Here is a 26,768-nt window from a genome sequence, read left to right as displayed (position 1 = left end):
CACATTGGGGCAAGATCTCGGAGAATGCACTCCACCCTTTCCGGACAAGAATCATTTTTAATTTTACCTCACTTAAAAACACTTCATAGAAAAATTGCATTTTCACAATACAGAAAAATTACAATTATGAAGAAAAAGCATGTACAGTATGTAAATAAAAATTGCCAGTACTTCAGCTGCGTGTGCATAAAAAATGTCTCCCAAACGAAAAACTTGCAACTGCGAATCGGTTCTCATCGTTCACTTCAGAAAGCAATTCAAAAGAGTTGATGCGTTCGAAAGACGCAACTGAAAAAACATACTCAACATAAACAAGCACACTTAAACCAATATTTCACTCTTATATATAAAATGTGAATATAAACACAGACACACAAACAAAAATAAATTATTTTATGTAAGCAAAAATATCTTTAATCTGTGCCTTTTGGTTTGGTATTATGTCCAGTTCTACTTTCAAATGTTACGTCTAAGGTAAAGTAACGCCCCTTTATGTTAAAATTAATGTAATTTAAATCATTTACATTCTGTTTCTAGATGAATTCAATAAGTGCAATATTAGATGTATTTTTGTGGAAAATGTGTGAACCCACTTGTATGTAAACATGATTGCACAAAGTCAAGTGACTCTCAGTCTGCTCCTTCTGTGCCCACTGCGGCCACTGCCGACACATAGTAGGGTCCCTCTTTCAGATAGGCCTTGAGAGAGATGTAATTCTGAGTGCCAAGTATCTCCGCCGCCGTCGAAGAACTCACAAGTGAGCCCACCAGTTCAAACTTGGCATCTTTGGCCTCTTTGCTTTGACCAGTAGAACGATCCAGAATAAACTCCATGAAACCAGGTGAGCCGATCATTAACCTCTGACCCCACGGCTGAGTGCCAATGGCCTTGGAGAAATGTACATAAAAATGAGACAGCTGTGGATAAAGAGGACAATACATTGTGTATGCAAGCGGCGGAGGTACTTACAGTGAAGACCCTCAGGGCACTACAGTGCAGCTCTGGGAACGGCTGAGTGCTGATGTTCCGAATCATGTCAACAGGCTGTTTGGATAAAAGGCGGAACCATGACTCCGAAAGGGCCAGCAGATCTTCTGTCTGTTGTTCTGGCTAGTAAAAGAACACCAGCGATCAACATTGATAGTACTCAAACTACAGTATATATATTTCTTAGGTGGTGCTATACATACCTGCAGAGTGAGGAGTTGTGATATGGCCTCCAAGCTGCGCACTCTGAGCTCTGTTGCGCCAGCGCTGGCGAGCTGGCTTATCCTTACCAATACCGCATTAAATCTGTCCCCTGCGGGGGTCGGAGCAAAAAGTTTGTTTTATTTCTAATAACAAAACATATTCCACTCTGCGCATTTGGTTTGCTTTTCACTTTGCCTTTTTTGCCACACACACTCAAGAACAAAGAAAAAAAAGAGGCCGAGCGGTGTTGAAGAGAAGATAACGTGAAATCAGCTGACTCACATTCACAGGGTCTGTGCAGGTTTCAACAAGTCAAATTTAAGACTTTTACATACTTTTTTAAGACCATAATGAATATAATTTAAGACCATTTCACATCCATACGGACAACAAAGTACAAAGACAAAGGAAAATCAGAGGGTCAAAATAGAATCGTAAATATATGAATTGATTATGAACAGCACACTCTCCTTTCAAGCCCACATAAACAGCATTACCCGGTCTGCTTATTTTTATCTACGGAACATTAATCGTCTTCGCCCATCCCTTACCCCACATACTGCTGCCATACTAGTCCATAGCCTGGTCACCTCTCGCCTGGACTACTGCAACTCTCTCCTGTTTGGTCTCCCTCACAAGTCACTTCACAAACTTCAGCTTCTCCAGAACTCTGCAGCCCGGATAATCACCAGAACCCCTTCAATACAGCACATCACCCCTGTTCTGCAGCAACTCCACTGGCTACCCATCAAACATCATATCCACTTTAAAATAATTCTCCTCACTTTCAAAGCCATCCATAAACTCTCTCCATCATATCTCTCTGACCTGATCCATGTCGCCACGCCCTCACGTTCCCCAAGATCCTCTTCACCCACTGTCCCTTTATTTAAACTGTCCACCATGGGTGCCCGAGCTTTCAGCCTCTCTGCCCCACATCTTTGGAACTCTTTGCCACCAGACCTTCGTAACTTAAGACTCAATATCCCTCTTCAAATCAAGACTCAAAACACACCTATTCCTGACTGCTTATTCATTGTAATCATCTTTTCTTCTTTATCTTTGTTGTTGTTGTTTTTATCCAATTTGATTTTATTGTTTTGATTTTCCTTGAGTGCCCAGAAAGGCGCCTTATAAATACAATGTATTATTATTATTATTATTATTATTATTCACTGCTCTCTCACATTGGAAAACAACATGATTAAACTAACTACACCAGAATCTCTATTGAAAAAAATATTAGCAAACATAACAGCCATTTTTCATATTTGCCATGTAAATGTTTTCTTGCAAAAAGTGGGTTCCCTCCGGGTACTCCGGCTTCCTCCCACCGCCAAAGACATGCACCTGGGGATAGGTTGATTGGCAACACTAAATTGGCCCTAGTGTGTGAATGTGAGTGTGAATGTTGTCTGTCTATCTGTGTTGGCCCTGCAATGAGGTGGGGACTTGTCCAGGGTGTACCCTGCCTTCCGCCCGAATGCAGCTGAGATAGGCTCCAGCGACCCCCCGCGACTCCAAAAGGGACAAGCGGTAGAAAATGGATGGATGGATGAAGTGCAGTATGCTTCATATCAATCAATCAATCATTGTTTATTTATATAGCCCTAAATCACAAGTGTCTCAAAGGGCTGCACAAGCCACAACGACATCCTCGGTACAGAGCCCACATAAGGGCAAGGTTTTCATGTAACAACAACCGGAACGTCAGCAATGGTAGAGGAAACCACAACAATATAAAGTCTGTGAAAGGTACTGTTCATCTCTGCTAAAACTAAATAGTTAACGTTTGCAGTGTTTTTGCAAATGTCAGAATTGAGAAAAAAGATAAAAACATCTAGAGTATTACTGCTGTATCTTCACAAAGTGTGAAAAACAGTGCAGACAGAGCAATTGTCTAAAAAGAATGAGGGCGATTATGGCTTGCAAGCCTCAAACATAATTTGGATGTGCATAATGTGGATAAGATTCAAATTTGCTCAGCTCATTTTGTATCTGGTATGTATTAATAATTGTACCTGTTTTTGTGACTTTTTAAAAAAAAAACATATTGCTAATAAACAAGATTACGGTACATTCGCAAATCTTCCTTGGTTTGCTCATCCAACCAAAAACTGAGTGTAAACACTAAACAGACAACTTTATAAGTTTTAATGTCAGTTGCTGTGTTAAACTTGGGGGAAAAAATATTAGATTAGGCATGACGAGCTGACCTGAAATTATTGGAATATATAATAGAAATAACAGAAACACATTTTTTTTTATAGTTTTACTGCTGTGAGCACACTTATCACAGAGAAATTAGTGCGGGTTTACTGTATGCAATAGTATAATTTCACTAGTAAATATTGCATATTGATCTCCTTCAGCAATTGGCACCATATAACACTTCTTTGGGGGGTTAAGTTGATCCTTGTATAGTTGTGGAAGTGTTGTGGCGTTTTGAGCATCGTTTGACACTGACCTATCCGAATTTTTGACCTTTACATTATCATTCCTGTCACTTCCACCGTAATGTTTACAAACGCTTCCCTCCTCAATGGCTCCACATTCGGGTCCTGAACACTCTACATGTTTCCATCCACCAGCTTCAAGCATGCATTAAATTGATTGTTCTGGAGCCATAATTTGTTGAACTTGCACTAACCCATCTTATGCAAGTCATTTGGCTTTGCTGTGGGCTTTCGTTGAAGGGGAACTGCACTTTTTTTGAATGCTTTCCTGTTGTTCACAATCATTATGATAGACATAATGATTGCATTCTAAATAATAAATAAATGCGTTCCAAAGTCCACTTACAATGAAGCCGCTCTATTCCGCCTACAAAGCCCTTATAAAAAAAGATCCAAACACCTCCATTCAGGTTATATATGCATGATGTAAGCATATATGTAATGCATTAATGGGCATATTTAGAATGCATAAATAGAATATATATATACACACACACACACACACACACACACACACACACACACACACACACACACACACACACACACACACACACACACACACACACACACACACACACACACACACACATACATATATATATATATATATATATGTGTTGGCCCTGCGATGAGGTGGCGACTTGTCCAGGGTGTACCCCGCCTTCCGCCCGATTGTAGCTGAGATAGGCTCCAGCGCCCCCCGCGACCCCAAAGGGAATAAGCGGTAGAAAATGGATGGATGGATGGATATATATATATATATATATATCTGCGATGAGGTGGCGACTTGTCCAGGGTGTACCCCGCCTTCCGCCCGATTGTAGCTGAGATAGGCTCCAGCGCCCCCGCGACCCCAAAGGGAATAAGCGGATATATATATATTTATTATTTATTTTTTTTGGGATCATTTTAAGCATAAGCGGCACATTAATTTAAAAAACATCACAATTTTTTTTCTTTTCTTCATCACTGATTATTACTCACTGCAGACTTCATGAGAGCCAACAAACAATGTAATGTCACTTACTAAAAGGTCTGCTGTCATTAGGATGCTGACTCCTCGGATGTTCATATATTCCCATTTTAGATTAAGAATGACTAATAATCCTTGCGAAGAAACGGAGTTGATATTATTTTAAAATATTTGGCTAGTGCAGGGGTCGGCAACCTTTACCAGTCAAAGAGCCATTTTGACCAGTATCACAAATTTTAGAAAACTATGGGAGCCGCAAAAATGTTTGAAATTTTAAATGAAATAACACTGTATATAAACAATTTTTTTTTGCTTTGTGCTATGTTTAAACCAGGGGTCTCAGACACGCTGCCCACACCTTTATATGGATTTTTTAAGCTGGTGCGGCACGCAGGTTTTGAATGACTAGCGCTTGTCAGCGTCATGCGTGCTGTGATGGTACGGCATATAGCGCCCACTACAACCAGCGTGTCTGATCATCCACATGTTGTATGGTGCTGTCGCTTGCTCATGTAGGTGACAGCAAGGCATACTTGCTCAACAACCACACAGGTTACACTGACGGTGGCGGTATAAAAAAAACTTTAACACTCTTACTAATAATGCGCCACACTGTGAACCCACACCAAACAAGAATGACAAACACATTTCGGAAGAACATCTGCACCGTAACACAACATAAACACAACAGGACAAATACCCAGAATCCCATGCAGCCCTATCTCTTCCGGGATACATTATACACCCCCGCTACCAAACCCCACCCACCTCAACCGACGCACAGGGGGGGGGTTGATGTGTGAGGGAGCAGGCTTGGGGTGGGGGCGGGGTTTGGTGGTAGCAGGGGTGTATAATTCTAGCCCGGAAGAGTCAGGGCTGCATGGGATTGTGGGTGTTTGTTCTGTTGTGTTTATGTTGTGTTAAGGTGCAGATGTTCTCCCGAAATGTGTTTGTCATTCTTGTTTGGTTTTGGTTCAAAGTGTGGCGCATTATTAGTATGAGTGTTAAAGTTGTTTTATATGATCACCGTCGGTGTAACCTGTGTGGCTGTTGACCAAGTATGCCTTGCTGTCAAGTACGTGTGCAAGCAGAAGATGTATATTGCATAACAAGAGTTTGGCTGGCACTCTGTCAATACAGATTGTAGAGGGCGTCAAATGTTGTACCATCACAGCACGCCCTTAATATAGCTTTAAGGGTGAAAATCGGTGAATATTAATCCCGGGAGTATTCAGCGAGAGGCACTGAAATCCGGAAGTCTCACGGGACAATTGGGGGGTTCAGCAAGTAAGCTGCTGAGCCGCATCAGAGTGATCAAAGAGCCGCATGCGGCTCCGGAGCCGCGGGTTGCCGACCCCTGGGCTAGTGTATCAACTGATTCTGCTTTAGTATGTTGCAGACAATCAGTGATACACTCAACCATGTTTTTGATGATCAGTAAATATAATCCACATTTTTGTTCTCGGTACTGTCCTTTCTTCCCATGGTTGTAAAAACAAAGTTATGTCCATCTCTAGCTATAAGCTAATGCTAGCAAGTGAGACCAGATGTTTTGGTCAGATCTTTCGGGGTTCACTGTGGCATTTGCTACGCCAACTCATGCTGGGGATTCTTATAACACATGTTTGCTTGCAACTTAAAGAATAACTATTAGCCAAAGACAGCTCTTATCTCAAAACACTCTTAAATTAAGGTGCCACTTTACCTGTTTTCTGCAGGACCTGCTTCCCTTCCACGGTAGAACCGAGCAATCCCAAAGTGTCCAGAGCGACGCCGACCATCACGGGATCCGCGTCCATTGCCATTTCAAACACTTTATTCTGGAACACTGGGTAGCTCTCACAAACCTGCTGGGGACTGTCCATGATGGCCAAGTTGCCAAAGAACTTCACCAAACCTGGAAAAGTGCAAGTAAAATCAATAGTGAAGGCAGCGTTTTATCTTTAGGAGCATCGTAATTTGGCAGCTCACCTGGAAGATACAAGGAGAACAAGGGATCCGTTTCTGCTCCTTTAATCATGTTGGAAATCTTGTCCATTATACCCTGCTGGGCCAAGTACTGTCGGCCATGTTGGGTGTGGGCAACAGTTGTCACCATCTCAATTGATGTGGCCCTTAAAATGTACCGGTAATAACATTACTCAGGCATCAAAGGCTCCATCTTTCTGATTTTATTTTGTGAATGAAAATTCAACATTAGATATCTTAAATATTACTTATTATTAGCGCCCACACCACACTTAATCTAATCCCCATACACACACTCAGTATGTTTACATACACTAAAAACAATCATTGACAAAACTGGATTGAAACTAGCTTTTAAAAATAACATGCAAAAATCTTATTTAGGTTTTGGAATTTTTAAAAACAGGATTATAATAATAATAGATTTGATAGATTATTGTAAACGAGTTCCCTCTTGCATGTATACAGTCCCACCGATTGATTATTGTATCCCATTTGCCAGTCTTCCCAGCATGATAACCCGCAAACACAGTAGATGACGCATTCAATGATTCCACAATATTCACATTTTTATGTCTTAGTTTCATCAATAATGTGTCTCATTAGGCATTCAAACCAGTGGCTGATGTGTCTCATTAAGCGTTCGAACCAGTGGCGTCAATTGGTCTTTTGGGGGGACTAAAAGCTCTATTAATCTCTAATAATCTCAATACATCATTATCCATCCATCCATTTTCTACCGCTTATTCCCTTTTGGGGTCACGGGGGGCGCTGGAGCCTATCTCAGCTACAATCGGGCGGAAGGCGGGGTACACCCTGGACAAGTCGCCACCTCATCGCAGGGCCAACACAGATAGACAGACAACATTCACACTCACATTCACACACTAGGGCCAATTTAGTGTTGCCAATCAACCTATTCCCAGGTGCATGTCTTTGGAAGTGGGAGGAAGCCGGAGTACCCGGAGGGAACCCACGCAGTCACGGGGAGGACATGCAAACTCCACACAGAAAGATCCCGAGCCCGGGATTAAACCCAAGACTACTCAGGACCTTCGTATTGTGAGGCAGATGCACTAACCCCTCGTGCACTGTGCTGCCCCTACATCATTATCATCATTATTATTATTAGTGCATCTACTGGGGGTAAAGGGGGAACTGCATTTTTTTTGGAATTTTGTCTATAAAACGAATACATATGAGACCCCGAAAGGGACGAGCGGTAGAAAATGTATGGATGGATGGATGTTTTTATCTTTTTAATGCACTGTAATTTGTGAAAATAACCTATCAACGTTTTATGTGCACACTGTATGTATACATATGTGTGTATATGTATATTGTTACCTTTATATTTATAATAACACTGAGTTTATTACCTTATTAAGACGTCATCGCCTGTTAGTTCCTCGAGCAACTGAGACAATAACCCGCTGTTGGCGCAGTAGCCAAGCGAAATTGGCGACATAGAAGAAATTCCAACAACCAGCTGAAAACGAAAAATACATTTTAAATAATACAAGCCATAGGTACCCTGAATAAGTCCGCTAAAATAATCTTACTTCATATATTCTATATCGGATAATGTCACTTGTAGCCATCACGTCTTTCAGAGCTTTCAGTAAATCACTCTTAAACAGTTTGTCCAAACCAGGTTTGGAGTGGCTCAGCTTCGATAGGGATTGGATGGCCTGCAACACAAGTGAAAACACTGTTAAAAAAAATGTACAAATTAGGGCTGGGCGATATGGTTGAATACTGTATTACGATGTTTTTTAAATGGATCAATATTGATAATTATTGATGTTTTTTTATGACATGTGGAAAATATTGACCTGGAGAAAAAAAATAATTTATGTAAACATTTGTATTTTCAAATGTAACCTTCCTCCTCTCAGCTATCAAAGCAGAAAGGAAATGTTAACACAGCCATGGAAATCATTTAAACAGTCAGTGTAAACACAATTCTAAAATCACATTGAACACTTAACAATACCCTTTTTAAAATGGAGTTGCAAAATAAGGCATACATAAATACTTGTAACACAGTGTAACAGAATAGTGCAAAGTGTAAAAATGTAAACATACAGAAATCTGAGGAAAAACTATTTTCTGCAAGTTAACTGCCAGGAAGTTACATGGTGTGTGTGTGTGTGTGTGTGTGTGTGTGTGTGTGTGTGTGTGTGTGTGTGTGTGTGTGTGTGTGTAACATTTAATTTGGTCTGTTATTCTTATTTAAGGATAGAAATGAATTTATATCATGCAGTAATTATCATTTAAATATTATGGACCAAAGTATTATAAGTAGTACATTTGTTACATTTTGTTATTTATTTTTCATACAGTCCTGCACTTCATTTCCAACCTATTGTTTCCGTACATCTGAACAGACGATGGTTAAAAAAAGATTAGCGCGGCGAAGGACTATGATCCTTTTAAAAAACAAAACAAAAAAAACTGCCATACTTTCAAAGAGCCTTTTCTTGTTTTATTGACAATTTCTTGACTCTGCGGCACTCATTTTTATTTTTTATTCTCACATGGTGGAGAGAATCACCAGCGAGAGAGTAAGATGGCGCAACCAAGCGTAATGAATAAAAATGGTACTGTACTCCGTTTGAAAAGTACCGGTTCCCCATTTCTTTTTTTTTTACGGGCATGACGGCGCGTCGCCACATCATGACATTGCTCATTTTACGAGCAGTGGAGCATGTTCGGCAGCGCACAATCATGGAGTACTTACAAACAGACAAGGTGTGTAGACAGAAAAGGAAGAACGGACGCATTTTGGCCTAAAAACTAAAGATAATGGTAAAGCTCTAACACTAAAACACAGCTCTACAAGAGGTGCTGTAAGACATGGCTAGCTAGCTAGCAGCTATCGTCCATCCGCAGTCCGCAGTGTTTTAGCTACTTCTAAATCCCTAATACTTGCCTCCATGGCAACAAATTAAGTACGTTTCTTACAAGTATCATCCCCGCAGGATGAGGAATAGCTAAAACATGCTTCACTATACACTGTAGCTCACCTGTAATGATATCAAGTACAAGAGCGTATCTAATCAATACTACTATGATTACATCGATATTTTTAATCATCACAAAATCTTTGTTGCTTTTTTTAAAATTCATATTATGTTTATAAACTCAGGAAATACGTCCCTGGACACATGAGGACTTTGAATATGACCAATGTATGATCCTGTAAGGACTTAGTTTCGGATCGATACCTACATTTGTGGTATCATCCAAAACTAATGTAAATTATCAAACAGAAGAATAAGTGATTATTGCATTCAAACTGAAGTGTAGATAGAAAATGTTGAAACGGAAAATAACCAGATAATAACAGTAAATGAACAAGTAAATTAATAATAATTTTTTACAGGTCGTCCTTTATAATTTTGACAAAATAATAGAATGAGAAATGACACAATATGTTACTGCATATGTCAGCAGACAGATTAGGAGCGTTTGTTTGCTTACTTACTACTAAAATACAAGTTTGTCTAGTATGATCACGATTTTATTTAAGAACAAAACATATATAGTACGTTTCATCGAACACATTTTATATTGATATTGATTACGTGTCTATGGCAATATGTATTGATATTACCGGCCCAGCCCTAGAACACATCATATATGAAGGAAAGACTGCAATTATTGCTTACCTGTTTGGCCACTGTCATGTTCTCTTCTGCAATAGAGTGGATGACCGTTTGAAGAATGTCATCGTTGTTAAGGATTTCGGTGACAGCGTCAGGGTGCTCCACCATTCTACCAACCTGATGAGACAGATAAGTCCTGTAATTACTGGACTACAATACTCTTCATTCAATGACTGTAAATAATGTAAAAACAAGAGTATAAAAGAAGTCATACTGTTCCATTACCTTTGTTCATACTACTGTCACTACTCAACTGCCAAAGAACTGTAGACACCTTAATATGTATTACTTCCTATACTGTGTATACTGTTATACTATTTGACATTGCACTGGTACTATATGTGACCACTGTACTTTCACTTGTACTGATACTTCTACCATAACTACTGGGACTTATTGTGTAAAATATTGTCTTGTAATTAATGTACATCAGAGCCATTCAATTTTTTTTATTTTTTGTATTTAAGTGTATTAGATTCAGCAACTAGTGTTTGGATTAGGGTTGTCCCGATCCGATATTTGGATCGGATCGGCCGCCGATATTGGCCAAAAAATGCGTATAGGCAAGGCATGGGAAAATGCCAATGCAGATCCAGTTTTAAAAAGAAATCCGGTCCGTGTTTTCCAACGCATCGATTTAAATAATACATTCCACTTTTCTGCTGCTCCCTAATTTCCGTTCCGCATTTTCCAGCACACCTTCAACACATCCACAGGTCTGTGTCCTAACCGTCCTAATCGGAAGCGGATGCCGGTTCATGGTTCCGAAAGGCGAGCGGAAGTTACCGGTAAAAATGTCAGCTGTGTGGGATTATTTTACCCTACAAAACGAAAAAGATAAAGAGGTGGAGTGCAAAACATGCCACAATAATGTCAAGCGTGGTGGTAAAGTTGTAAGACATTTTAATACAACAAATCTGATCAAGCATTTAGCGAAATACCACCGTAAAGAATATGAAGAATTTCTAAAGAAAACTGACGAAAAGAAAAAGAAAGGTCCTACCCAACTAACTCTGACAGAAACGTTCGCAAAGCGTGACATACTGCCACTGAACAGTGCTAAAGCCCAGGGGATAACTAGAGTCATTGCCGAGGAAATCATTCTGGATAATGAGCCGTTATCTCTCGTGAGTAAAGTGGGCTTTCAACGCACCATCCAACACATCTCCCCATTATGCTCGGACTGCAGTCAGGAGGGGCGGGGGGGACAATTGAAGGGAGTGTGTAGATATTTTATTTTTAATTTTATTTTTTTTTTAAAGTTTACACTTGTTCAAGAGCAAGTATAGATGCTGAGTTAAAGACATTTTGTCCCACTCAGGTTGTTTGTGTGTTTTGGTTCTTTTAATAATGATTAAAGCATTATTTGCACTTTATACTGTTCACTTTTTTACTGTTCAATGATGCCATTTCTGTTTGTCATGTATAATTTTGTCTATTTTGTGTTTATCCTTGAATAAACAGGTCAGTTTCTTGTTACCAACCATTGTGTATTATTCAAACTCACCTAATTCAGCTGGCTAGTTGTTATCAAGAGTACTAAAATCCTTTTCAACATGAATCTGACAACTAAGTAGGCTAAAAAACTTTAAACTTTAATACATGCTCGGATAGGCCAGTATCTGCCGGTATCAGATCGGAAGTGCAAAAACCTGGATCGGGACATCCCTAGTTTGGATCCAACTGTACGCAATATCTGAAGAGCATGGAAAAAAGCATTTCACTGTGGTGTACTCTGCATGTGACGAATAATCCTTGAACCTTGATAAATTAGAGCAGTAATTCTAAAACTAGTGGTACACGCCATGCAGGCTCTATGTAGTGGTACACCAAAATAATTAAAATATTGAAATACAGTGTTACTATTCAAACTGTCTTTAGTGTTACATTTGCCAAAAATATTCAATATTCTTGCTAAATAAAACAGCTGCCTTGTTTTTAACAAATACTTAGGCCAACTGTGCTACTTTAAAAAAAAAAAAAAAAAAAAAAAATGTTGGTCATTGTTTTCTGAGATGAGGAAAAAAATATGACAACCACTGGGTTACAGTACAGCTTTTGGTTACTAGATTTACCGGTGCATGCACAGTTTGTGAGCTGGTTTACCTGGGTCAAAGCCAGTATCTTCACAGTATTGTTGGGATGGGTCAGACCTGCCTGCAGTCTTGCTCTGTAGTTCTGGGCGACATGCAAAGGGCTGCAGGCTATTAAGATGCGTTCAAGGACGTCCACACAGAGCTCAACCTGCTCCCTGCCAATGCAGATGTTGTCAATGATCACTATTAACCACATGTGTAGTTTTTGTAAACCCGTATACGTTCAAATAAACACTTGAAAAAATGTAATCTATAGAATTTTTAAATATGTATTAATATTTTTTGTGGCATAATATAATTGACGCAATTTATCTGTAACAAACAGAAACGTGACTCAGCAAACAGCACCATACCGACCTTTCATTGGAGTTTAACAAAGAGAAGATCACATCGAAACGATGTCCGCTAATGAAGTCCCTCAAAGCGCTGACGGGTATCGATAAAAGTGCAGTTTTCAGACACTGTAGCTCCTCAATTGGGTCTTCTACGCCGGAGATTTCCTCCAGCAAACTCTCGATGGAGGCAGTCATTATTGCCACTGTTTATACGGGAAGCTAACTGTGGCACTGGCTCGCTGCTAGCTGTCTCCCTGAGTTTGCTTCCGACTACGCTTCTTCTTTACTGATTGAGGATTGGATTATAGACACAGTTGCTAGTTGTTGCCACCTGCTGGTTAATGCTCCACGTTGCATGTAATCTGATTCAACCGAGCAACAAATAAAAACAGTATTCAGGAACATGTATTCCATTAAAAATATGACATATTTGTTAATATGCAATAAATATAGCCATGGAAGTTTAATAATAAGGTTGGTTTAAACAAATTAAGAATTCTCAATACTCAGTGTTGGGCATACTTGCCAACCCTCCCGATTTTCCCGGGAGACTCCCGAATTTCAGTGCCCCTCTGGAAAATCTCCCGGGGCAACCATTCCCCCGAATTTCTCTCGATTTCCACTGCCTTTGGCGTCCTCTACAGCCTGTCGTCACGTCCGCTTTTCCTCCATACAAACAGCGTGCCCATCACATAATATATGCGGCTTTTACGCACACATAAGTGAATGCAAGGCAAATTGATCAACAGTCATACAGGTCACACTGAGGGTGGCTGTATAAACAACTTTAACACAGTTGCTAATATGCGCCACACTGTGAACCCACACCAAACAAGAATGCAGAGGTGGGACCAAGTCATTGCTTTGCAAGTCACAAGTCTCAAGTATTTGCCCTCAAGTCTCGAGTCAACTCCCGAGTCAAGACAGGCAAGTCCCGAGTCAAGTCCAAAGTCAAGACTGGAAAGTCTCAAGTCAAGTCCCAAGTCCTGCATTTTGAGTTTCGAGTCCTTTCAAGTCCTTTTAACCACAGACTAATATATTTACACAGATTGTGTATGCTTTTAAAATGCTGTATTTATTTATCAAAACAAATGCATTTGAAATTGCAGTAAAAAAGATAGTGGTGACATTGCACTTCATAATAGCACTATTAACCAGTCATTTTAAACATTTAACTCATTCCTTTACAGAATAAACACATTTGAAAAAACAAATGCAACTGTACTTATTTGCACAAAAGTGTTAACATTGTATTTCCATGGCATATTGCATTGTAACTAGTTCCACAGCAGTTTCTATCCTGTTCTTACCTTATCTCATTGATCTCATCTCATACTGTATGTGTGTTGATGTGTGCGTACACATGAAAAACATAACAAATACATGAACATAATAATGAACAGAGTTGTACTTTTTAGATGTCAGGGCCCTATGCAATATGTACACCTATTCTTAATATAGCATACATTTTAACTGACCTTTATTTGACTATGTTTGTCTTTTTGTAGGTGGTTAAAACACGCGGTGCTGCTGACCGCCATCTAACGTTACGTTACTGTGTGTGATACATTGACTAACGTTACGTTACTGTGTGTGATACATTGACTAAGGTAATGTTATGTATAGGTACCTCATGAAACCCTGTTTAAAAAAAAATCACTTGACAAAAAGTATGAATAAGGTAGCAAACTGCAGTGGACGCAACAGATTGCCGTGTTTGCAATGACGTTATAACCATAGACATCTTATAAGTAGACGCAGCATTGGTTGCTGTGACGCGAGCAATTTGGCCGCCATCTTGAAGTGGTGATGAGGAGCTGGCGAGCAGCCTAAACTGACAGTTGACAGGTAGAAAACAAAGATGCCGGGCTGGTGTTCAGCGTTTTTCTGCTCAAATGAGCGGACTGTTGAAAATAAGAATTGGGGGATTACTTTTCACAAGTAAGATTTAACATTAACGTACTATTGGTTGTATTTTATGAAAATAATATTACCACAGAGTTGAGAAGGAGCAAAGATCTTCAATATTTGTAGATGAAAATCACAAAGAAATCTTCTGGGGGAGGATGACGCCCCTATAGGGGTTTGGTTTACAAACTTTCTGCTCCACCTAAAACAAAATTCACCAGCCGCCACTGAATATGATGCATTCTCATTTTAGGCAAAATATAAGACAATACTTTTTTAACAGTATAATTGTAACCAGGAATAAGTCTTCAAGTAACAATATTCAAATACTAACATTCTTGGGTAAAACAGAATTTGGATCCAGTGAAACAGATTGATGGTTTTAGCTGATATAAAGACTTTCAGGTGTTTATATATGTTTATGTTTAAGTATTTGGCAGACACTTTTATCCAAAGCGACATACATAAAAAAATACATGTGTAAACATGATCATTTAAGGGAAGAATGTAATAGAAAATATCAATACAAAGTGTCAAGACAGAATAAACTCTCTGCTGCTGCAGCAACAGAGATACAGTCTATAAGTCCCTAAGATATATAGATATCTAATATATTCATACATTGTTTATGTAGGATACACGCATGTATATATAACCTAATCCAATTGTTTCTTCAACTTAAAAATAGCTGTCCCATTTTTTCCCCCTTCTCTGGGATTATATTCCCAGTTTTGATCTCGGACGTCTGGTCGCTTATAGCATATTAGAACATTCTATTACTGTTAAGCAAACTATGAATAATAAAACATGTGTCTTTTATCATAGCTACACGTATGACAAAAACGCGCGTGAAAATCAGTGGTATTCAGTGAGGTAAGATGAATTTAATGCTCTGACAGTTCATTGCTCCTGCCAAATGAATTGCACTGATCACCACTACAAGATGGCGGCCCCACGTCTCGTCTGCGCCAGTAGGCAGTAGCGCTCCATGATGCGTACCCTTAGAAGATGTCTATGGTTATAACGTTAGCAGTGAGTTTATAGCCTCACTGATTTAACTACACAGAAAATAAAAGTCACGTTACTTAGCTAATAAACGTTATCTTACATTCAAAACTGACCCTTCTTTGTGCAACTTCAAATGTCGAACGAAGTTGGAAGTTGTTGCGTCTCCGTCTGTAATATTCGAACTGCGTGATTTGCATACGGCAATTCGTTTTTTGTTGACCAAGTCGTAGTTTTGATACCCGAACAAAACCAACTTTGGCATAATTGTTTCTCACTGGTACGTTGTTTGACAACTTGTTCGGTGGTTGTCCTGCAATTTGATTGGATGGATGCTGTGTGATGAAAACAACGTAGATCTAATTTGATTGGCTATTGTACTGAGAGCACACCAGCTGACAGGAACAACACGCTGATAGACACAGACGAAGAAAATGAAAGATGCGGAACGCTCCCAAATAACTTTTTAAGCTTTGGGTTTTGGGGAAAGTAGCAAGTCATGTCAAGTCAAAAGGCTCAAGTCCAAGTGAAGTCACAAGTCATTGATGTTAAAGTCTAAGTCGAGTTGCAAGTCTCTTAACATTTTGTCAAGTCGAGTCTAAAGTCATCAAATTCATGACTCGAGTCTGACTCGAGTCCAAGTCATGTGACTCGAGTCCACACCTCTGCAATAATGACAAACACATTTCGGGAGAACATCCGCACCGTAACACAACATAAACACAGCAGAACAAATACCCAGAAGCCCATGCAGCACTAACTCTTCCGGGATGCTACAATATACACCCCCGCTACCACCAAACACCGCCCCCCCCAACCCCGCCCACCTCAACCCCCCCCCCCCCCCCATCTCCCGAATTTGGAGGTCTCAAGGTTGGCAAGTATGGTGTTGGACAGTAGCTCGCTACAAGTAGCAAAGTTACGTAGTTTAACTACATTTTCCAGTAGCTTGGCAGTAGCTTCGCTATTTTTTGAACGAGTAGCAATTTCCGGAGCTTAGCTATTTTTAGAACAAGGTAATGAATAGCTTAGCGACAAAGCTACACGCTACAAAAGAAAATAGGGGGAGAAGAGAAAGAGAAAAGAAAGAAAGAAACAGATTGCAACAAAAAAAACATGAATGTTTGGTGTACGTTTAAGAAAATCAATGATGATTGGTTGGCTTACCATGATGAGTCAAGATTGGTTAATGTTAGTGCGTCCTGGGCACGACGTTAAAGTGGAGGCTCCTCTAAGGGGTCTTGGGGCACGAGGAGGTTAACCCCTTTACTACTGTTACCCCAGGTGGCCCTTGGCAAAGGCCTAGTACCTGACTGCCCCCTAGCCAGGGATACGGTGAAGACCTTAACGGCGGAGCAGGCGGAAGACGGTAGATGTAAGAACCACCACAACGGCGGAAGAAGGCACCCCCACATCCATGTGGGCCCAGTTTTGGGGAAATAACCCACGACCTCAACGGTGGAACAGGCGGAGGATGATTGCTAACCCTATGGAGCGTCACAATGGCTGGGATGGCGGATGAAGGCTGCAGCAGAAAATGGTCCCCAGTCGTCTTGGACTCCATGCCACTGGACCCTGACCCGGATCTGTCAAGGATAGTGTGGTGACTGTCTGTGCACCAGTCTCCCCACGTTAAACAAAGTCACGCACAGGCATCCTCCATAAAGGGATACCCCCCTACCAGGAGGATCATCATATTCGTTCGAGTGACCGCCGATGATGATGATGAATGTTAGTGCAAAAACATTATTGGCAGACCAATCAGAGACAAAAAGGACGGGTCATCAAACCAGGAATAGAAATCACAACAGACACGCACATTCCACCTGAGGATGAGGGAGTCAGAGAAGAGAAGAGTCAATGTCTAAGCAGTTATTTAAAAAAAAAAAAGCAGAGGGATTCTCTCCCTCAGATTTTTATGTTTGTGATGAAGACGACGTCCAAGAAGCCTACAATGAGTCTACTTAGTCACATTAAGACAAATGTATGCGTTTGGATAGAACAATGTCCAAAACATTCATTTTTAGTTGTTTACTTTGTGAGCCCAAATCAAATCAAAACTGCTCTCGACATCAAAGACGTGTAACACACATTTAAGAACACACATTAAGGTGAGTTGAGTTCACAGTTTTACTGCACATAACTATTATCAACTGTTACCAAACAGTTGATTTTTTATATCAAAATCTAGATAGTCACTGTTTTTATTAACTGTGGGCAGAGACAATGAATAACATTATAGGCGTGGGTCAAAGAAAATACACACTAAAATAAATGCATACAGTGGTGTGCGGGGACCCCTCGAGGGTTTTGTAGACTGTCCCCAGCTAAATTATATTATTGGACACTTATTGGGGCCATTTGGTTCCATATGTACACTTTTGGTTACATTAACAATGAAACAATGTAGGAGTTGGGGAGGAATTTCATTTTGTCAGACTCTGTTCCACAGTCAGGAAAATATGTTTACTTTAAACATGTTCAGTTTTATTGATTTCAGTTCATGTAAAGATGGAGTTTGTTAATGTCTCTTTTGTGAGTCAAATGTTTCTTACTTTTCCTTTGGCCAGGTTATTGCCATTTTGCCACTGGTTTCTGTTAAAACAGTTTTTTTCCTGTGCTTAAAAGTCTCAATTATAGTATATATTATGGTGTTTGTTTATCATTATTATTGTTTCACTGCCTTTTATTTAATTTGTTTCCTGTGTTTTTTCCCTCATTTTGTACATGGTACGCAATTTAAAAGAAATGTTGAAGAGCCAGACAAAGGGCATGTTTCATGTTGCAAGCTACTTTTGCCGTGTAGCTTGTAGCGTAGCTTGCTACAGTTCCCTGGGGATAGCTTGCCCTGTAGCATAGCTACATTTAATCAAGAGTAACTTGTAGCTTAGCTTACTACATTTTCATGGTAGCATGCCCATCACTGTTAATACTACATACTAGAGATGCGCGCATAGGCAATTATTTCATCCGCAACCGCAACACAAAAGTCGTCAACCATCCGCATCCACCCGAACTAACATTTAATCAAAACCGCACCCGCCCGCACCCGCCCGCACCCGCCCGCACCCGCCCGTTGTTATATATCTAATATAGACGATGCAAGGCATTAGTGAGGTTATAAAGCTTTTGCCTGTTAAAGAAAGGAGACTGATCCAATGCAGCAGAGACATTCAATGCGTGCCACGCTGTCACGGCCCAGACGCACACCAGTCCGCAATCATCTGGGAGCCGCGCTGAGCGCACCTCCAAGCGCGTGGAGGTGCGATGTCCCTCGCACCCGCGGCGGCTCCACCCGGGCTCGCGCCCGAGGCTTCAGCGCGCACCGCGGCGGCCATCCTACTCGTCGCGGCCTAGCCCTCGCGGCTCTCGCTGCCGGCGACGGCCGGGTATGGGCCCGACGCTCCAGCGCCATCCATTTTCAGGGTTAGTTGATTCGGCAGGTGGGTTGTTACACACTCCTTAGCGGGTTCCGACTTCCATGGCCACCGTCCTGCTGTCTATATCAACCAACACCTTTTCTGGGGTCTGATGAGCGTCGGCATCGGGCGCCTTAACCCGTCGTTCGGTTCATCCCGCAGCGCCAGTTCTGCTTACCAAAAGTGGCCCACTCGGCTCACCAGGGTGAGCCCCACCCCTTTCGTGAGCGCACTGCGCGCGGAGTGACCCCTGTTACGAGTCCCCGGCCACGGGGGTGGCGGGCAGGTAAGCTGCTTACCTGCTGCGCGTGACGCCAGCCGCGGCGAAGGCGGACGAGGCGGGGTGTCGGTGCGGTGGGTGCGGTGGTGACCCTGGACGTGCGTCGGGCCCTTCTCGCGGATCACCTCAGCTACGGCTCCCGGTGGGGCCCTCTCGGGGGAAGGGGCCTCGATCCCGGACCCCGGCGAGGCGTCCCTTCTCCGCTCCGTAAAAGTGTCCATCTCTTTTTTTTTTCTTCTTCTGTTGTGGCATATACTGCAGGTGCCTGCTCGTTTTTCGTATGTGAGTAACAACATTTAACTATGTATATATATTTCCGAATTGGTTTAACTGCCTGAATCTATTTAAAATCTAATTTTTTTAAATTTCAACCGCCCGACCCGACCCGCGGATAAAATCTTTTTTTTTTTTATTTCAACCGCCCAACCCGCGGATAATCCGCGGACTCCGCGGTTGTGTCCGCAAACCGCGCATCTCTACTACATACACACCCTATCAAAACGAGTGTAGTGGTGAGAGAATTGTGTAGTGAACTGTAGTTGCCCGATGTGGGCTGCAGAAGGAGGTGTCAGGCTTGCCTGTAGTGTTAAGACCCCGTGTGTGTGAGCGAAGAAGAGTAAGTGGATCCACTTGTGTCTACATGCGAGTTAGACACTGCTATTTGTAAACGAAAATAAAAAGGCTGACTTGCTCAAAGAAAATCAAAGTCCTTCAGATCGTCATCATCACACTGGTGTCAGAAGTGACTTCGAACGCGAGTCTGTGGCCATGTTTTGATCGTACCGTCTGCAGCGTGCATCATGAGCCGTCGAAGCGTGCCTTGTGTGAAGTGGAGAAAGACGGCGATGTTGGCGCGACCAGCTGGGCGAAGACTGTGAATGAACAAGCTGTGTGTGAGTCATGGAAACTGTGGAGGGATGCGGCTGTCTCGTCAGCTGAAGAGCCGGGATCACAGCCGACGCGGGCAGCCATGAGTGACCATCGAGCGGCGCATGCAGCTATGGAGGGGAACGGTTGCTGCGGCCATGTGTTTGAAGACACCCAAGTACACTGGCAAGGCTGACTCGGAAGCTTTCCATGCTCAGGTTTGAACTCATTGCAGATGCACTTCAATGGTTCAATGATGACAAAGCGTTGCAACTGGCATTATGTATCGAATATGATGCCTTATTATGCCGTTTACTCCTCAGCCCAAAGAGCAGGCATGATCATGGAGCTTTGGTGGGTGCATTAAAGAGACGTTTTGGACAATGTATGCAGCCCGAGCTCCTCCGGAATTAACTGTGTTACAGATGCCGCACAGCGGGGGATCCGCTTCGGAGCCTGGCAAAGGAGATTGAGAGCTTGTCAAGGCGGGCATACTCTCACATGTCACCTGATGTGCAAGGGGAGCTCGCACGAGACCAATTTATCAGAGCTCTCCACCCCCAAGAGTTGAGAGTCCAAGTACAGCTGCTGCACCCTCACACCCTGCAAGAAGCATTGGAATTGGCTGTCGAGAGGAAGTTGGTGGAGTGTATCAGCACCAAAGAGGGGAACGTCGCCTCCCCTTCGATGAGGTCAGCATCAGTAAGCCCACAAGCAGACTATAAACCCCCTTGGGTGGCTGAACTTACAGAACTAATTAGGGCAGTATCGCTGCCGTTGCCGCAACAGCCCCCCACCAGGGTGAGAGTCTGCTGGGGATGTGGCCAACCAGGCCACTTTGTCAAATAATGCCCTTGTTTGTCCCGGATATTGGGAAATGATTCCGAGCCCGCATAAACGGGGGTATGCGGACATAAGACTCTGACCCCCTCCAAGTTGCTCGTCGACAAGACCGAGATAAACGCCACTCCCTGCCCCGCCCAGAAACTAAAATGGATACCAACATAGAAGTGATCGGAGCTGTGGGGGGCACTACAGGCAGAGACTCTGGCTATGTAACGGTCCAGGTGGAAAGTGTAGCCTGCCCAGGCCTTATAGAAACGGGAGCACCAGTGACATTGTTGAGGCCTGATGTGTGGCCGAAGCACGCCCCTTTTGAGTCAACAGCATTAACGCTGTGCAGTCACGGGAGAGTGGTCCCCGCTCAAGGGCAGAGGATGGCTGTCTTTGTCGGTGGGGGGCGTGTTGCTCCAGCACCCTGGTTGAATTGCAGCTGTACAAAATCTGTTCATCCTGGGTTTGGACTTCCTGAAAGCAGTTGGCTGTGTTGTGAATGCTGGGAGCGGTTGGATAAGCTTCTGGAGAGGTTCTACCATTCCTATGGCCTGCCTGTGTTCCCTTATCACCCAAGCCAGGCCAGCGGCAAGGGCACTGGAGACAGTGAGCCTCTTTAAAACCTTAAATAATTTACCCTTCTCTTTATACCATTGCAACTACTTTTGATATTTTACGCACAAAACTGTCCTCCTTGTGTGACATGCAGCTAAGGTTTCACGGAAGAAAGTGGAGACACTCCAGTCAACTTGTATTCATGGAGGGTCTGTGCAGTTTGACAAAAAGCCAAATTATCATTGAAGACAAGCCATGCAGGTAAACAGCTGACTATTAAGAATATAATAATATAGAGCTACGGTTAGCTACAGTTAACGTGTGATCTTTTGTTCCAGTGCTTTCTATCAAAGCTGACTACCCACCACTGCCAAATTAAGGTCCTTCCTCATCTTCAATGTGCTGCTCTTCCATGTGCTGTTGTTTGGAGCCGACATTGAGGAGTAGTATCTTCTCCAGTCGACACCGGGGTTGTACAACGACTGCCAGGTTATAAGCGTAAGGAAGAAACCGAGGAAATTAGACCTGAGAATATATCAGAGATAATATATCCAAAACCTGCCCGATCCCAACTGTAACGCCTGTGCAACATCTGGCATCTTCCTGCTTGCTATAATCTTTAGCTCTAATGTAAATATTTCTCAAAGAGATACAGTCCGGAGGACATGGGCTAATCAAACACGAGTACAGGGTGTTTCATTGTGGGTTCTTTTCTTCACAGGCCCAGCTCGCACTTCTTCTCTGCGAGATGCTCGTATGGTAGAGTCTAACCTCCACAGAGGCATGGTCCAAGTCTAAGCGGTGACTGACTCACCCATGCGTGCCCCAATTAAAATAACTTTGCTGGCATTGCACTGGGTCATCACCTTTTGTCTCATGACACGCTTTGTTCTATTGATGCGTGACAATGTGTTTGTGAACCTCCGTGCCATCGCAGGCTACATGTTTTGATTACACGGGCACTCTAAGGACCTTTATCCGGGACAAGCGATCCAGGGCGAGTTGCTTGACAAACCCCCTCAGTCCTGGCTAAATGACTCCAGGCCTCTGCCCTGGCAAGTACCTGCCTGACTACTGCAATGGGACATTCTATGTTTCATCCCAAGACGTGCTCCAAAAAGTGTAAGTAGCATTCGTATTGGTTCGTCATGCGCCAATATCGGCGGATGTCTTTCTAGGTTTTTGTGTTCAGAAGGCTGGCGTGGTACCTACCCACATTGTGCAATTCTCCGGAGAGAAACACATTTACTACAATATTTGCTGCTATCGTTAAGAAAATGACGAGGCAGAAGCTAGATATACTGTGGTCAGACCTGGGGCAGAAGACGGATGGGTAATCCTCCTTGATTTATACCTACTATGGCCTTGTGATCTGCAAGGCACACACCCACTGATACACTCCTTAAATCTTAACACAAAATAGGCTGTTGGCTGGAAAGTAGGAAATGACCCACTTGGAGATTCTGAGGTCTGAGGTCAAATTTGAAAACTTTATAGTTGATAGCAGAGGTGGGACCAAGTCATTGCTTTGCAAGTCACAAGTAAGTCTCAAGTCTTTACCCTCAAGTCTCGAGTCAAGTCCCGAGTCAAGACAGGGCAAGTCCGAGTCAAGTCCAAAGTCAAGACTGGAAAGTCTCAAGTCAAGTCCCAAGTCCTGCATTTTGAGTTTCGAGTCCTTTCAAGTCATTTAACCACAGACTAATATATTTACACAGATTGTGTATGCTTTTAAAACGCTCTATTTATTTATTAAAACAAGTGCATTTGAAATTGCAGGGAAAAAGATAGTGCTGACATTGCACTTCAAAATAGCACTATTAACCAGTCATTTTAAACATGTAACTCATTCCTTTACAGAATAAACACATTTGAAAAAATCAAGTGCAACTGTACTTATTTGCACAAAAGTGTTAACATTGTATTTCCATGGCATATTGCATTGTAACTAGTTCCACAGCAGTTTCTATCCTGTTCTTACCTTATCTCATTGATCTCATCTCATACTGTATGTGTGTTTATGTGTGCGTACACATGAAAAACATAACAAATATATGAACATAACAATGAACAGAGTTGTACTTTTTAGATGTCAGGACCCTATGCAATATGTACACATATTCTTAATATAGTATAAATTTTAACTGACCTTTATTTGACTATGTTTGTCTTTTTGTAGGTGGCTAAAATACGCGGTGCTGCTGACTGCTGTCTAACGTTACGTTACTGTGTGTGATACATTGACTAACGTAATGTTACTGTGTGTGATACATTGACTAACATAATGTTACTGTGTGTGATACATTGACTAACGTTACGTTACTGTGTGTGATACATTGACTAACGTAATGTTATGTATAGGTACCTCATGAAACCCTGTTTAAAAAAAAATCACTTGACAAAAAGTATGAATAAGGTAGCAAACTGCAGTGGACGCAACAGATTGCCGTGTTTGCAATGACGTTATAACCATAGACATCTTATAAGTAGACGCAGCATTGGTTGCTGTGACGTGAGCAATTTGCCCGCCATCTTGAAGTGCTGATGAGGAGCCGGCGAGCAGCCTAAACTGACAGTTGAAAGGTAGAAAACAAAGATGGTGTTCAGCGTTTTCCTGCTCAAATGAGCGGACTGTTGAAAATAGGAATTGGGGGATTACTTTTCACAAGTAAGATTTAACATTAACGTACTATTGGTTGTATTTTATGAAAATAATATTACCACAGAGTTGAGAAGGATCAAAGATCTTCAATATTTGTATGTGAAAATCACAAAGAAATCTTCTGGGGGAGGATGACGCCCCTACAGGGGTTTGGTTTACAAACTTTCAGCCCCACCTAAAACAAAATTCACCAGCCACTACTGATTATGATGCATTCTCATTTTAGGCAAAGTATAAGACAATACTTTCTTAACAGTATAATTGTAACCAGGAATCAGTCTTCAAGTAACAATATTCAAATACTAACATTGTTGGGTTAAACAGAATTTGGTTTTATTCTGAATCCAGTGAAACAGATTGGTGGTTTTAGCTGATATGAAGACTTTCAGGTGTTTATATATGTTTAAGTATTTGGCAGACGCTTTTATCCAAAGAATCAGAGAATCAGAATCAGAATCAGCTTTATTGTCATTACGCAAGGTAACGAGATTGAGGCCATTCCATACAGTGCGATGTGTGCATGCTAGAAAAACAATGTGCAAATATATAAAAATATAAAAAATGTAGAAGTGCAATGAATATGGTATGAAATGAATATATACATGAAAAAAACAAAAACAAAAACAGGGTGGTTGGTGGAATGGGTTATTGCACCGAAGAGAAGGCAGTTATGAGGGACAATGGGGCAGTCCGTTCAGGATGGTTATGGCCCTGGGGAAGAAGCTGTTCTTTAGCCTGTTTGTTTTGGTTTTAATGCACCTGTAGCGACTTACATAAAATAATACATATAAAACAATCACTGCAAACATTATCATTTAAGGGAAGAATGTAATAGAAAATATCAATACAAAGTGTCAAGACAGAATAAACTCTCTGCTGCTGAAGCAACAGAGATACAGTCTATAGGTCCCTAAGATATATAGATATCTAATGTATTCATACATTGTTTATGTAGGATACACGCATATGTATATGTAACCTAATCATATTGTTTCTTCAACTTAAAAATAGCTTACCGTTTTTTTTCCCCTTCTCTGGGATTATATTCCCAGTTTTGATCTCGGACGTCTGGTCACTTATAGCGTATAAGAATATTATATTACTGTTAAGCAAACTATGAATAATAAAACACGCCAAAACATGTGTCTGTTACACACGTATGACAAAAAAGCGCGTGAAAATCAGTGGTATTCATTGAGGTAAAATGAATTAAATGCGCTGACAGTTCATTGCTCCTGCCAAATGAATTGCACTGAGTGGAGCGGATCACCACTCCAAGATGGCGGCCCCGCGCCTCGTCTGCGCCAGTAGGCAGTAGCGCTCTATGCTGCGTCTACTTATAAGATGTCTATGGTTATAACGTTAGCAGTGAGTTTGCAGCCTCACTGATTTAACTACACAGCAAATAAAAGTCACGTTACTTAGCCAATAAACGTTATCTTACATTCAAAACTTACCCTTCTTTGTGCAACTTCAAATGTCGAACGAAGTTGGAAGTTGTTGCGTCTCCGTCTGTAATATTCGAACTGCGTGATTTGCATACGGCAATTCGTTTTTTGTTGACCAAGTCGTAGTTTTTATACCCGAACGAAACCAACTTTAACATAATTGTTTATCACTGGCACGTTGTTGGACCAACTCTTGTTCATTGGTTGTCCTGCAATTTGATTGGATGAATGCTGTGTGATGAAAACAACGTAGTTCTAATTTGATTGGCTGTTGTACTGACAGCACACCAGCTGACAGGAATAACACGCTGATAGACAGACGAAGAAAATGAAAAATACGGAGCGCTCCCAAATAACTTTTTAAGCTTTGGATTTTGGGGAAAGTGGCAAGTCATGTCAAGTCATGTCAAGTCAAAAGGCTCAAGTCCAAGTGAAGTCACAAGTCATTGATGTTAAAGTCTAAGTCGAGTTGCAAGTCTCTTTACATTTTGTCAAGTCGAGTCTAAAGTCATCAAATTCATGACTCGAGTCTGACTCGAGTCCAAGTCATGTGACTCCAGTCCACACCTCTGGTTGATAGTAAACCAAAAAAACATGTAATGTAATAGCGAGACACTAAATGCGAAGAGGGGAAAAGAGTGAATTTTGACCCCCGTACAGCTAAAAAATACAGATAAATGTACAGCGTGTAATTGTCTCATGATTGGTGCTGCCATTTATGTTTGACATGAAATTTGTTCATCTTGCAAATAAAAAACTTTTGACTTTGAGCATTTTTCTTGGAGTCAAAACATTCCGAAGTTTTCTGGACTGCAGAGAAAGTCCCTGATGGTACTTTATATGAAAATGTTATTGCCAATGTTTTCCTAGCCTCCTTCTGTTCTGTTGATGATTAAAATATAATGTTGAATTTCCCAAATGTTACCTTTGTACCCCTAAGCGCAGGGATAGTGCTGGTCTTGTAAGGCAGTGTTACTGGATTTGATCCCTGGTCGGAGTTTGTTACACTTCTGCCGCGTAAGAGTTGTCTGTCTGTACAGCGATTTGAATGTGTACAAGGTTTGGTATGTCAGCTCCCCTTGCCTTTCCTTATACTAGT

At 41.6% G+C, this 26,768-nt stretch overlaps 1 protein-coding gene across 1 annotated transcript; it reads right to left on the bottom strand.

The window, feature by feature from the left end:
* Positions 1-17: 17 nt before the first annotated feature.
* psmd5 (proteasome 26S subunit, non-ATPase 5) lies at positions 18-12,958 on the bottom strand. Its single transcript, XM_061927046.1, has 10 exons — positions 12,717-12,958; positions 12,370-12,514; positions 10,267-10,380; positions 8,155-8,283; positions 7,972-8,081; positions 6,596-6,738; positions 6,330-6,521; positions 1,192-1,301; positions 971-1,111; positions 18-888 (listed from the first exon to the last, which is right to left on the bottom strand). The coding sequence occupies exons 1-10, from the start codon at positions 12,887-12,889 to the stop codon at positions 631-633; spliced, it is 1,515 nt and encodes a 504-aa protein (XP_061783030.1). The 5' UTR covers positions 12,890-12,958; the 3' UTR covers positions 18-630.
* Between the last annotated feature and the right edge of the window lie 13,810 nt (positions 12,959-26,768).

Source organism: Nerophis lumbriciformis, linkage group LG32, assembly GCF_033978685.3.
Source record: "Nerophis lumbriciformis linkage group LG32, RoL_Nlum_v2.1, whole genome shotgun sequence".
In the NCBI taxonomy this organism is placed as follows: Eukaryota; Metazoa; Chordata; class Actinopteri; order Syngnathiformes; family Syngnathidae; genus Nerophis; species Nerophis lumbriciformis.
Note: the sequence above shows the minus strand (reverse complement) of the source record. Positions and strands in the feature narration are given on the sequence as shown.